Below are 12400 nucleotides of genomic sequence, written 5' to 3'. Positions count from 1 at the left end.
GGTGAGGATTGGGAGTTTGAGGGCCTAGACTTAGAGACCTTTTAAGATAAACTGAGAGAGTTTGAAGGAACTCCAGAAGTCACGGAACCTACAGTTCGACGAGCTGGAACGGAAGTACCCGGTAGGAGGAGCCGGAAGTTAAGGTGGGGAGGGGGGGTGGAGGGAAAAGCAAGCCAGGAGGTGCTGCTGCCGCTTCTAGTAGTTTCCAGGCGCTGCTAGGCGGCTGGGACCGAGCGGTCCTGAGGCTGTGGCTGCGGCTGCTTGGGAGCTGGTAGCAGTGCGATAAGTGAGCTGATGGCCAAGTGGGGTGAGGGAGACCCACGCTGGATCGTGGAGGAGCGGGCGGACGCCACCAACGTCAACAACTGGCACTGGTAAGGGCCAGCAAGACAGGCCGCAGGAGCACTGTTAGCAGGCTATGGTTTAGGGGTGCCTGGGACCTTGGCGTGTACAGAATTGGGACCCAAGCAACCGCGCCCTGGGATTAGGCGCGAGTCCTTCCTGTAGCTGGGGTCCTTTCCATCCCTCGCCACCCCACCTTCGCGGTGTTAGGGGCGAGGGGTTCGACATGGACCGCTGAGTCCCCAAGGAGGAATTTCAGAGCGAAGAGAACAGAGCGCCCTAGTTGCTGCATCCAGCCTGAGCCCGGCTTCCTACACGTGGCCGCAGGCGTCCTTGAGATCCAAACCCCTGCCGATTGTGTTGGGAGAGAGCTGAGGAAGTCTCGAGCCTCAGACGCGGTAGTTGCTATTTTGCGGGTTACAGTGGAAGTCAAAGTCATAGGGGACTACTGGCTCGGTCCTGCGGGAGAAGCTTTGGAACGAGATCTGCAGGGCGTCTGCAGCTTCGGATGCTGAACGCGATGCAGTCTCTCACCCGGAACTGTTTAAGTTCTGTTGTAACTCCAGGTTGCCGGGCAGTCATGATTTTACCGCCTAACCTTCTTAGAAGTTTCCTCATCTTTATGAAATCTAGAAACAATGTTATTTGGAGCGCCACTGAACTTTACTCACGATATTTTGTTTCACTCAGTTGCTGCCCCCCCCCCCTTTAAATAGCTTTAGTAGAAGGCAGAGGATTTTTTTTTTCACCCTCTTTTCTCAAACTGTCTGCTTTTAACACAGTACTTGATGTTTTTCCTGTGGACTTGATGACACTGTGTAGAGGATCTAGAATCCGTAGGGCGTTTGTAACAGGGTCTGAATAAGACGGCCAGGAGACTGCTAATGAGGCCAGCATTATTAGTATTACTATTTTTATATTTTATTTACTGGGGCTTTTATCGAAGTGCTTGCTGTCCTTTACTCTCCCGGCTTTAGCATAGGGTCACAGCTTTCCTCTTGGCCAAATGGGGGCGCCATGTTAACATCAAGGATCAGTCGGGCAGTGGTAGCTTACGCCTTTAATCCCAGCACTCGGGAGGCAGAGGCAGGCGGATAACTGTGAGTTCGAGGCCAGCCGGTCTACAAAGGGAGTCCAGGACAGCCAAGGCTACACAGAGAGACCCTGTCTCCAAAAAAAAAAAAAAAACCTAACATCAAGGATCATCCTCCTGAGACCAGAAACAGTAACTTAACATTAGTTTGTGTAGCACCTGTCTTTGTCCACAACGTACCAACCTCTTGGCTTCCTAAAAGTGGCGTGTTCGTGTGTGTGTGTGTGTGTGTGTGTGTGTGTGTGTGTGTGTACACGTGCTGGGGTAGAATTGAGAGGGTGGTGGTGTTACTGCTCCACTTATTTGCACTTATTTGTACTCACTTGCTGTGTAAAACTGTGTGCTGTCTCCTTGAGCAGCCGCCCTTATGTTTGCTTCTCTTTTGCAGGACAGAGAGGGATGCTTCAAACTGGTCCACGGAAAAGCTGAAAACTCTGTTCCTTGCTGTTCGAGTAGAAAATGAAGAGGGCAAGTGTGAGGTGACGGAAGTGAGCAAGCTCGATGGAGAGGCGTCCATTAACAACAGAAAAGGCAAACTTATCTTCTTTTATGAGTGGTCCATCAAACTAAACTGGACAGGTAAGAATCAGGCAGGCTGCCAGAGAAGAGGTGAGCTCCATTTCCGTTGCTCCTACACTTAGGTTTGAGCAGTGACAATCTCCTGAAAGGAGATGGTATTGCGTTGCGTTGGAGGAGAGCAGCATCGGGTGCTGCCATGGGACCAAATGCCTTTATTTGCGCCCAGTTTCCTCACTTCCAGTGAAGTGAAAGAGCACACTATCTTCTGGGGGGGGGGGGGGAGCAGGGGGATGTCAGGGTTTCTCTGTGTAATCCTGGCTGTTCTGGAACTCAAGAATCCTCTTGTCTCTGCTTCCCAAGTGCTGTGATTAAAGGCACGCACTACCATGCCTGGCAGGGCACACTATGTTTGAACCTTGTTCTGTGTCAGGATTCATAAAGTGATAAGATTCTCAGACTAGTTTACTTGGTAATTATCTTATGAATGATTTAAGAGGGAGGGGTTTTTTGTTTTCTTTCAGTTTCAATCACTTTCTAACTCCAGTGCAAGTCTTAGACTGCTATACTATCAAAGCTCATCGTAAACATAATGTAGGGCTGTTTCACCAGCTCCTAATTTAGTGTCCTTTCTGTAATAGCCTTAGGGAAAAAATTGTGCTATTTGGAATATTTCCCAAATGAATAGCAAAGAAGATGAAAGTACACAGATCTGTCTATAATCTTTGTTTTTTCAGTCTATCTGAAGTATTGTGGCCTGGAAGGAGCTCTGTTTTGCCCAGTCTCCTTTTATATAATGCTCTGAGAAACTGAGGCCTCAGGATGATGAGTCAATTTGTTATGGTTAGCATGCACTTCTAAAAATTAGCACACTGTAACAGTCATTCAATTAAAAACCACAGAGTTTATAGAGGATAGAATTAGAACCACAGGGCCATCAGATGTTATGATTCTTACTTATAATCTCACCACTTGAGAAGCTGAGGCAGGAAAATGGCTGTGACGTCTAAAGGGAAAGGGAGAGAAATCCACCATCCAAAAATGTCATTAGTGACATATTTTTAAAACAAGGAAATTGCGGGGGAGAGGCTGGAGTTCAGTTCCCAGCACACACACCATGCAGGTCACACCCGTTTATAACTGACTTCAGGAGGATCTGGTGCCTCTGGCCCCTGAAGTCACTTGCATCATGTGGATGCCTGCGCCCCCGCCCCCACCCCACACACATACACATGTAATTAAAATATAGGATCTAGGAATTGTGCCAGAGTTTTGGTTTTTTGTTTTGTTTGTTTTTGTTTTGTTTTGTTTTGTTTTGTTTTGTTTTGTTTGGGAGAGGGTTTCTGTGTAACCCTGGCTATCCTGGACTTGTTTTGTAGACCAGGCTGTCCTCAAACTCAGAGATCCACCTGCCTCTGCCTCAGCCTCCCGAGTGCTAGGGTTAAAGGTGTGCCAGAGTCTTATACATGTGATAACGATGCTGTAATTGAGATGGTTTGTTGTTTGTTTTTTAAGATTCATTTATTATTTATACATTGTTCTGCCTGCATGTATGCCTGCAGGCCAGAAGAGGGCACCAGATTTCATTTTAGATGGTTGTGAGCCACTAAGTAGTTGCTGGGAGTTAAATTCAGGACCTCTGAAAGAGCAGCCAGTGCTTTTAACTTCTGAGCCATCTCTCCAACCCGGTGGGTTTGTTTTTAAGGTTTTTCAAGACAGGGTCTCTCTGTGTAGCCTTGGCTACCCTGGACTCGCTTTGTAGACCAGGCTGGCCTCGAACTCACAGAGATCCGCCTGCCTCTGCCTCCCGAGTGCTGGGACTAAGGGTGTGCGCCCCCATCACCTGGCTTGGACAGTGCTCTTAACCTCTGAGCCATCTCTCCAGCTCCTGTTTTGTTTTGTTTTTTTAAGAAGCTTGAAATTTCTTTGTGTTTTGGGCATCACAGGGTTGCAGCTTGAGGTCTCTTGTGAGATCATGAAAGGGAGGTTCTGAGACAGCAGGGTTATCACAGACTGATGGCACATTACTTGACATTGAGATGTGAGCATTTGTTTATTTCTGTGCATCTCTTTCTACTTTTATAGTTTTCTGTGTTCGCTTCTTGCCTCTCAACGATGAACTCAAACAGAAACAAATGTGAAATTGCCACAATCAAATTCTCACATTGGATAAATGCTTATTTTCAGAACAAGGGTTCTAACAACCAATGCTAGTGGCTACCCAGACAGGCTCTGGGAGAGCTGAGCAACTGCCCAGGCTGTGTGGCCTCCAGTGCCACACTGTAGTAACTCAGGATATCTTTCCAATAGTAGGGTGAGGAAAGTTAGGGGTGCTATTGATTGCTTTTGGCGTGCGGCATTCTCTTTGAGTAAAGGGGCAGCTTAGAATGGAGGGTCAAAAGAAGCCTAAGAGGGGCCGTACCCTGCCAGGACCTCCCCTGCCCTCCAAAGAAAGAGGCTAATGGAACTGCATTGCTTCTGACAGGTACCTCTAAGTCAGGAGTGCAATACAAAGGACACGTGGAAATCCCCAATTTGTCTGATGAAAACAACGTGGATGAAGTGGAGGTTTGTGCTTCCTGAGTCTCCCTAACTGGAGTGTTGTATGTGAAAAGCAATTCGTCTCCACCATTAGCAGTCCAGGCTGCGGGAGCATTTCTCGCTCTGTGGTGCCATTGGGAACTTGCAGAGCAACTTGTAGGCTTCAGCATCTCTGCTTTGGCTGGGGAAATGGCTTGTAACGTTAGCCATCTGCCCTGCAGAAAGGAGCTGGGAAGGAAGGTCCGTGGGGGTTGTTCCAGTGGGCCAGCTCTGCGCCTTTCCTTTGGAGGTGGCAGCAGTTTAATTGCTCGGCCCCCTCATTCATGATGGTGCCCTTAAAGCATTTATCACCTGCTGTGATCTCTCATTCAGATTAGTGTGAGCCTTGCCAAAGACGAGCCGGACACAAATCTCCTGGCCTTAATGAAGGAGGAAGGAGTGAAGCTTCTAAGGGAAGCAGTGGGAATCTACATCAGCACCCTCAAGACAGGTATTCTTTAAGAACTGACGCTGCCTGAGGGCCTGGACTGGCCTCCCCGACAGCAAGTAAAGATAATGATGGGGCGGGGTTCACTTTTGAAGTTAACCTAAAAGCTCTGAATTAGAGAAAAATCTTGTGCTGTGTTGTCTAATAGTGTTGTCTGTTAAGATCTTGAAATGTGCCGGACCCAAGTGAAATGTGCTGTAAGCATGAAATACACAGTGGATTTTGAAGGCCTTGCCCAAAAAAGCCAGTGTGAAATATCTCAGTAGCCAGGTGTGGCGGCACATGCCTTTAATCCCAGGCACAAGCAGGTGGATCTCTGAGTTTGAAGCCATCCTGGTCTACAAAGGGAGTCCAGGACAGCCAGGGTTATACAGAGAAACCCTATCTTGAAAAACCAAAAAAAAAAAAAAAAAAAAAAAGTCTTTTAAGATTACTAGCCACTGAAAGGATAGGTAGAGTGAAATTAGATAGTAAGATTAGGTGTACTAATATACCTATGTACTAGTGAAAGTCACCTGCTACATGAACTTTTTAATGTGGCTAGTGGAAAATTTAAATTACATTTGAGACTTAATGTCAGATAAGCTCTGGTCTAAAGACTATTTGAGAATAATCCTGGACTCTCACTGGTCCTCCTCCAGGAAGTTGATGGTTGGGGGCATCTCTGCCAAATCCTTCTGATCCTGGTGTTGGCGTGTTGACTAGAAAGTCTTAGAAGAAGGGAGCTAAAGAAGTTGTAATGTGGGCTGGAGAGACGGCTCAGAAGTTAAAAGCACTGACTGCTCTTCCAGAGGTCCTGAGTTCAGTTCCCAGCAACCATATGGTGGCTCACAACCATCTATGATGTGGTCTGATGCCCTCTTCTTACTTGCAGGTGTACATGCAGGCAGAGCACTGTATACATAATAAATAACTTTTTAAAAAAAGTTCTAATGCTTCCAATTTCATCAGGGGCTGAACTTTTTAAAATAAAGCTGCTGTATTCTATAGATACACCTAGATAATTTGGCCGGCATAAACCAAGGTCTAAGAATGAAGGCTTCTCCTTAATTCTGCCTTAGGTCAGCTGTGTGTGTCTTATGTCCTGTGTCTGCTACTAAGAAATAAATGGGTTTTTTGTCTTTTCAGAGTTCACCCAGGGCATGATCTTGCCCACAGTGAATGGAGAGTCAGTAGACCCAGTTGGCCAGCCAGCACTAAAAACTGAGGTGTGCAAGGTAAGCAGTGTTCCCAGGTGATGGGGCAGGCCATCCGCAGAGGGAGATGAGTGACTGCTTCTATGTGCCACATCAGCTATTTTCTGTCCCTGACTCTAAACCCAGAGCAACCTGTTTATGTATGTTTTAGAAAGACCACAATGTGTAATTTTGCTATCAGTGTCGAGCCCAGTGTAGTTTTAGTCTTGCATATTTATTTGTATGTGCTTGTCTATCTGTTCACCAAGTACCCTTGAAAGCCAGAAAAAGTATCCGATCTGGTGTCGCAAGCTGTTGTAACAACCCCTCCCCCCACCCCCGAGTAGTGTGCATGCTGGGAATCAAAGCTGAGTCCTTTGCAAGAAGTGTTCTTTCTTTTTTTGTTTATTTTGTGTATATGAGTACTCTGTCTGCATGTACACCTGCATGCTAGAAGAGGACACCAGATCTCATTATAGATGGTTGTGAGCCACCATATGGTTGCCGGGAATTAAACTCAGGACCTCTGGAAGAGCAGACAGTGCTCTTAACCGCTGAGCCATCTGAGTCATCTCTCCCATCCTCATCCTGTTCTTTTGGTTGGTAGTAAACCCTTAGAGCAGAGAGAGGCCATCAGGAACATCAGAGTGTGACTTTGGCTTGTATCAGTGCCAGCCGGCTGCCCTCAGCATCCTTTCAAGCTGCATTGACATTGCTCCTGTGATGCTGAGGATCTCAACCAGCCTTAATTATCTACCTTTGCCCACCAGGACGCTGTTTTGTGGAGGTGGATCCTGGTGGTTCGGACTCAGGCCTTGGTTTAGAGCCTGGCTTGCTGTTGTCAGCCGTGAAGAATGCCCTGAGCAGAGCTGCCTCAGCTTGCTTGCCTTTTCTCCTCCCCCTCATTTGCCTTTTCCTCTCTCCCTTTCTTTTCTTTCCATTTCTGTCTTTGTCCTTCTGTTCTTTATGTCTCTTTTTCCTCCTTTCCTTTCTTGTAGTGGGGGTGAATCCCAGGCCTTTTGTGTGTGGGATCCTCCTCTCCGCTGCTTAGCTCACCCTCAGCTCCCCAGCCAGTTCCTTCAGGGTAGATCTGTAAGAGTCTCACCGAGCTCTGAAGTGTCTGAACACCGCCATCCTCTGTCTGGTGGGTTTGGTACTGAGTACACAAGGTTTCCTAGGGGCGGAAGACGTGGCTCAGCAGTCAGGAGCACTCCCTGCTCCAGACAGCCCTCCCCTGCCTGAAACGTGTGCACGGATCCCATTTAACCCTGTTGAATAATGAGCTTTGGAGCTTCCGGCTTTTGTGAGATGAGTGAGCTGTCCCTGCAGCTGTGTTGATTGAGATTTCACCTAAGTCACCCCTTTCACAGGCTAAGTCTGCTCCTTCAAAAAGCCAGGCCAAACCTGTTGGTGTCAAAATCCCCACTTGTAAGATCACCCTTAGAGAAACTTTCCTGACGTCACCAGAGGAGCTCTATAGAGTGTTTACCACCCAGGAGGTGAGTGGGCTTGCAGGGCTATGCTGATGAGTGGAATTGCAAGGCCTCTTGACACCAGCAGGGGTGGAGGGGATTCTCTCTCTCTCTCTCTCTTTCTCTCTGTCTCTCTCTCTCTCTTTCTTTCTCTCTCTTACACACACAGACACATGCACACACTTTTTTTGTTTGTACTAGTTGTGGTTATGTTAGTGGGAGTTGCTGCCGCCTTTTTAGAATGAATGGGCTGGGTTGCGCACGCCTTTAATCCCAGCACTGCAGAGGCAGGTGGATTTCTGTGAGTTCAAGGCCAGCCTGGTCTTCAAAGGGAGTCCAGGACGGCCAAGGCTACACAGAGAAACCCTGTCTCGGAAAAATAGAAGAAGAATGGATGCGGGGTGGGTGTGCCTCAGTGGTCCAGCACTTTCTATGTACAAGGCCCCAAGTTGAGTATGTAACACTGGGCGGGAAAAAGGAGAGAGAAAGTATGTGTCTGGAGTGATAGCATCATGGAGTCAGAACTTTACTGCAGTCCAAGCTACTATAGTGGCCCGGAACATGAAGGCCAAAACCTTCCTGGGCAGAGTGACTTCCCAGGAAGAGTCGAGGTGTAGGCGTGTGCCCTGCATCCCATCGAGAGCGTGCATCTTTTGCTTACTGTTTCCTTGCAGCTGGTCCAAGCTTTCACTCATGCTCCTGCGGCCTTAGAAGCAGACCGAGGTGGCAAGTTTCACATGGTCGATGGCAACGTCACTGGGGAGTTTACTGACCTAGTGAGTAATTCCTCCCTCTTTGCAGGCTGTCACCTCTGTTGCTTAGATTAGAAATGTTTCTCAATTTCATGGGTAAAACTTAAGACATCTTGTGATAGTTTTCAAAACGGTGCTGGAATTGGAAGTTTCTGGCAGGTAACACAATCACACATACCGAGGCAGGTGACTCGCCTAGCTGGGGTTGGGTGCACTGTGGTACCTCAGTAGGCTGAGCCCCGTCATTATTCCAGGTCCCTGAGAAACACATTGCTATGAAGTGGAGGTTTAAGTCGTGGCCAGAGGGTGAGTAACGCTTGCTGCCATGGTCCCCCAGCACTGTTATCTATCCCCTGGGTTAAGCTTGTCCAGAAACTCTGGATCTGAAAACTCCCTTCTCATAGGGCACTTTGCTACCATCACCTTGACCTTCATTGACAAGAACGGAGAGACAGAGCTGTGCATGGAAGGCCGCGGTATCCCTGCTCCTGAGGAAGAGCGGACGCGGCAAGGCTGGCAGCGGTACTACTTTGAGGGCATCAAACAGACCTTTGGCTATGGCGCACGCTTGTTTTAGGGCCTGCACCAGGGGTTCCGACTGTTTGACACTTCAGCCCAGCCCTGCCACGATGGGCCTGTGACTCTCAGGATTGCAGCGTCCCAGCTGCTAACTTGGGGCAGGGCCTCCCTTCCACGTGTACCTTGGGTTTGTGCATGGTTTCTGCTGGGTGGGATCCGAGGGTGAATTCTCTTTTATGTGTACATACGCTAAATAAACACAATTTTAAAAGCATGTAATTCTTATAATCTGTGTTGACTGGGAGCCTGGAGTTCTTGTTTTGTTTTTGAGACAGGGTTTCTATGCGTAGCCTTGGCTGTCTTGGACTCGCTTTGTAGACCAGGCTGGCCTCGAACTCATAGCGATCCGCCTGCCTCTGCCTCCCGAGTGCTGGGATTAAAGGCATGCACCAAATGCCCGGCCCAAGCCTGGAGTTCTTAAATGTTTTGAATTTAAACATACAAGGGGTTCAAAAGCTTTGTTCTTGCCAGGAGTGGTGGCACATGCCTCTAATCTCAGCACGAGGGAGGCAGAGGGAAGCAGATTGTTGTGAGTTTGAGGCCAGGCTGGTCTACAAAGTGAGTCTAGGACAGCCAAGGCTACACCAAGAAACCTTGTCTCAGGAAAAAGAAAGGAAAAAAAAAAGCTTTGTTCTGGCTAAATGTAGGTAATTAAGACACAAAGGGCTGGGCACTGTAGTATACTCCTGTAATTAATACCATAATCTGGATGTGGAAGTAGGATTAGGGGCTCAGAGCCATCCCTGGTGACATTTGGGACCAAGGCTAGCCTGGGCTATGTGAGCCCGGCACTGGAGAAATGGCTCAGTGGTTAAGAATACTAGCTGCTCTTGCAGAGAAGCTGGGTTCAATTTCTAGCACCCACATGTCAGCTCTACCATCTCTGGCAGTCCAGACGGGATGCTAGGCACTCGGATGAACAGCACTCAGAACAAGCTGGGCACCAAGCTGGTGGGGGTGGGTCCTGGGCTCTGCAGACGTGACCACAGGTGCAGTCTACACAGGTTGTATAGTGAGATGAAGATGGCACGGAGAGTCACTCCTGTGTCCTAAGCACAGGAGTCTAACTTCATGGCCCATAAATCCCTGCGGCATGCGCTATTATTCATTTCACAAAACTTAATCCTGGATTCGGTTTTGGTTTTTGAGGAAGGGTCTTGCTATATAACTCAGGCTGGCCATGAACTCAGAATCCTGCCTGAGCCTCTTGAATGCAGACAAATGATCCTTCTAAGATGTTAACATATTTGCTTCTGACTTCTTAGGTCAGGAGCCCAAACCCAACAGCCAGTACTGAGCATAGCTGGCAGTTGGAGCGCAGACCTTAATCACGGAGCTGGTACTGAGCTTGCAACTACCTCCTAGCCATGTTCACCCCACAGAGAAGCCAAAGGCTGCATCTCCAGTATGTTAAGTACCCATACCTCGTGGAATAGTTCCAGGCCTTGCTGGGCCGGGTCCCAGTACTCCGGAGGCAGAGGCAGGTGGATCAATGTGAGTTCAAGGTCAGCCAGGTATAGAAAGTGAGTCCAGGACAGCCAAAGCTACACAGAGAAATACAGTCTCAAAAAAAAAAAAAAAGAAAAAGAAAAAAGAAAAGAAAAAAAGTTCCAGGCCTCTAAGTATTCCATCCTGCAAAAGAGGAAGAAGCCGTGTCCTTTTTCTTTTTGGAATACAAGTGTACTGCGCTCCAGGCCAAGTGCTGGAAGACCTCTCTAGTGAGGTCCATGTGGCAGGAAAAGTGCACTTCTGAGCAGGCAACCAGTCCTAGCCCAGCCTGCCCCAGCTTCCTGCCCCCACCCCCACCCGCCAGCATGAATCAGCATCCTGTTAAGGCAACTACTCATCTCCCATTTCACTAGGCAGTGGTGAGGCCTGCAAGCGGATCCTCCATGAGTTGGCATAATTTTATAGTGAAAAACAGAAGATTGGCTTGGGAGACAGAGGCAGGTGGGTCATTGTGAGTTCGAGACCAGCTTGGTCTACAAAGTGAGTCCAGGATAGCCAAGGCTACACAGAGAAATGCTGTCTCGAAAAACAAAAAAACAAGATTGGGTCAGATCATCTTGATCTTCATTATTGAGGTAAGTGCTGGGCCTAATATCGCATTCTGTCCACCTGCAAGGGACCTAAAAAACAGTTAAAAGTGTGGTGGCGCACGCCTTTAATCCCAGCACTCAGGAGGCAGAGGCAGGTGGATCGCTGTGAGTTCGAGGCCAGCCTGGTCTACAAAGCGAGTCCAGGACAGCCAAGGCTACACAGAGAAACCCTGTCTCGAAAAACTAAAACAAAACAAAAGACAGTTTATGAAAGAAACCTTAGACTCCACCTTAAATCAACAAGCTCTTCCTGACAGAACCCAACGAACTGGAGCCTGGCCTCCTCAGTTCCAGAGAGGTGTGAAGAAACCACAGTAAAGCCCAGAGCACCGTGTGCCTCTCAGGTGACATGCTTCCTCATAGCACCTGTCAACGACTGCTGTGTCACTGGTGACATTCCAGGTAACCATCTGATATCATTGAGATGCTCATGGTGAAAAATAAAACCATGGACTTGTTTTGAATGATGAATATTTCACTTCCTAACCAGGTAGGTGAAATAGTCTAAAATGGGTCTAACAGGTACCTTCTGAGATTATCCAAGGTATGTAGTGGGCATGATAGTCGAGGCTTTCAGAAGTCGGAGGCAGGATCGCAAGCTCAGCTGTACTGGTCTCAGAAAGGTCTATGTAGAGAGTAAATACCAGGTTAGTCTGAGCTAGTTACCAAAGGGGACCCTGTCTTTAAAAACTAAATAAGTTAAGACTGCCTGAGGCAACAGCTAATGTCTACTGACTTCTGTACTTACAAACCACCTCAGGTATTTTCCCTTAAAACTGATATTATGGGGCTGGAGAGATAGCTCAGCGGTTAAGAGTACTGCCTGCTCTTCCAAAGGTCCTGAGTTCAATTCCTGGCAACCACATGGTGGCTCAGGAGGCAGATGGTTATCTACAATAAGATCTGGTACCCTCTTCTGGCGTGCAAGCAAAACATTGTATAATAAATAAATAAATAAATTTTTAAAATAACTGATATTATGGGCCAGACAGTGGTGGCACACACCTTTAGTCCCAGTGCTCAGGAAGCAGAGGCAGTTAGATCATTTTCAATGCCAGCCTGGTCTCCAGAGTGAGTTCCGGGACAGCCAAGGCGACGCAGAGAAACCCTGTCTCAAAAAACCAAACCCAAAATAAATAAACAAAACAAAAGCCTGTAAAAGGAACTATTATTTGCCTGTCTCAGAAGGTTACTGCCTCTGTCTGCTAGCCTAGGCCTAGTCCTGGAAGCTTCTAGCCTCTGTACAATCTAACCTAGGCCTAGAATGTTTTCAGCCCCTGAGACTTAGTGCTTTAAAAGCCCTGGTACTATCACATACTGGTTTAGTTCAAATTGCACCTAAGG

General features: G+C 47.8%; 1 protein-coding gene across 2 annotated transcripts; it reads left to right on the top strand.

The window, feature by feature from the left end:
• The first annotated feature begins 133 nt into the window (after nucleotides 1-133).
• AHSA1 (activator of HSP90 ATPase activity 1) lies at nucleotides 134-9171 on the top strand. 2 transcript variants are annotated; one of them, XM_084793345.1, is made up of 9 exons: nucleotides 134-374; nucleotides 1824-2014; nucleotides 4437-4519; nucleotides 4865-4982; nucleotides 6108-6196; nucleotides 7525-7653; nucleotides 8301-8402; nucleotides 8633-8684; nucleotides 8783-9171. In XM_084793345.1, exons 1-9 carry the CDS (start codon nucleotides 295-297, stop codon nucleotides 8953-8955), a joined length of 1017 nt encoding a protein of 338 aa, XP_084649471.1. In that variant the 5' UTR covers nucleotides 134-294; the 3' UTR covers nucleotides 8956-9171. The 2 variants fall into 2 exon arrangements, with proteins under 2 accessions (XP_084649471.1, XP_084649472.1); XM_084793346.1 differs by lacking the exon at nucleotides 7525-7653.
• Nucleotides 9172-12400: the final 3229 nt, after the last annotated feature.

Source organism: Acomys minous (genome assembly GCF_964271855.1).
Source record: "Acomys minous genome assembly, chromosome: 8".
In the NCBI taxonomy this organism is placed as follows: domain Eukaryota; kingdom Metazoa; phylum Chordata; class Mammalia; order Rodentia; family Muridae; genus Acomys; species Acomys minous.
This window is presented reverse-complemented; position numbering and strand designations above follow the sequence as displayed.

Excerpts from the sequence above, each read along its gene's own strand:
- AHSA1 (XM_084793345.1), top strand. The coding sequence starts at position 295 with ATGGCCAAGTGGGGTGAGGGAGACCCACGCTGGATCGTGGAGGAGCGG. Across the intron at positions 6,197-7,524 it reads TAAAAACTGAGGTGTGCAAG|GCTAAGTCTGCTCCTTCAAA; the intron begins GTAAGCAGTGTT and ends CCCCTTTCACAG. Across the intron at positions 8,685-8,782 it reads GTTTAAGTCGTGGCCAGAGG|GGCACTTTGCTACCATCACC; the intron begins GTGAGTAACGCT and ends CCCTTCTCATAG.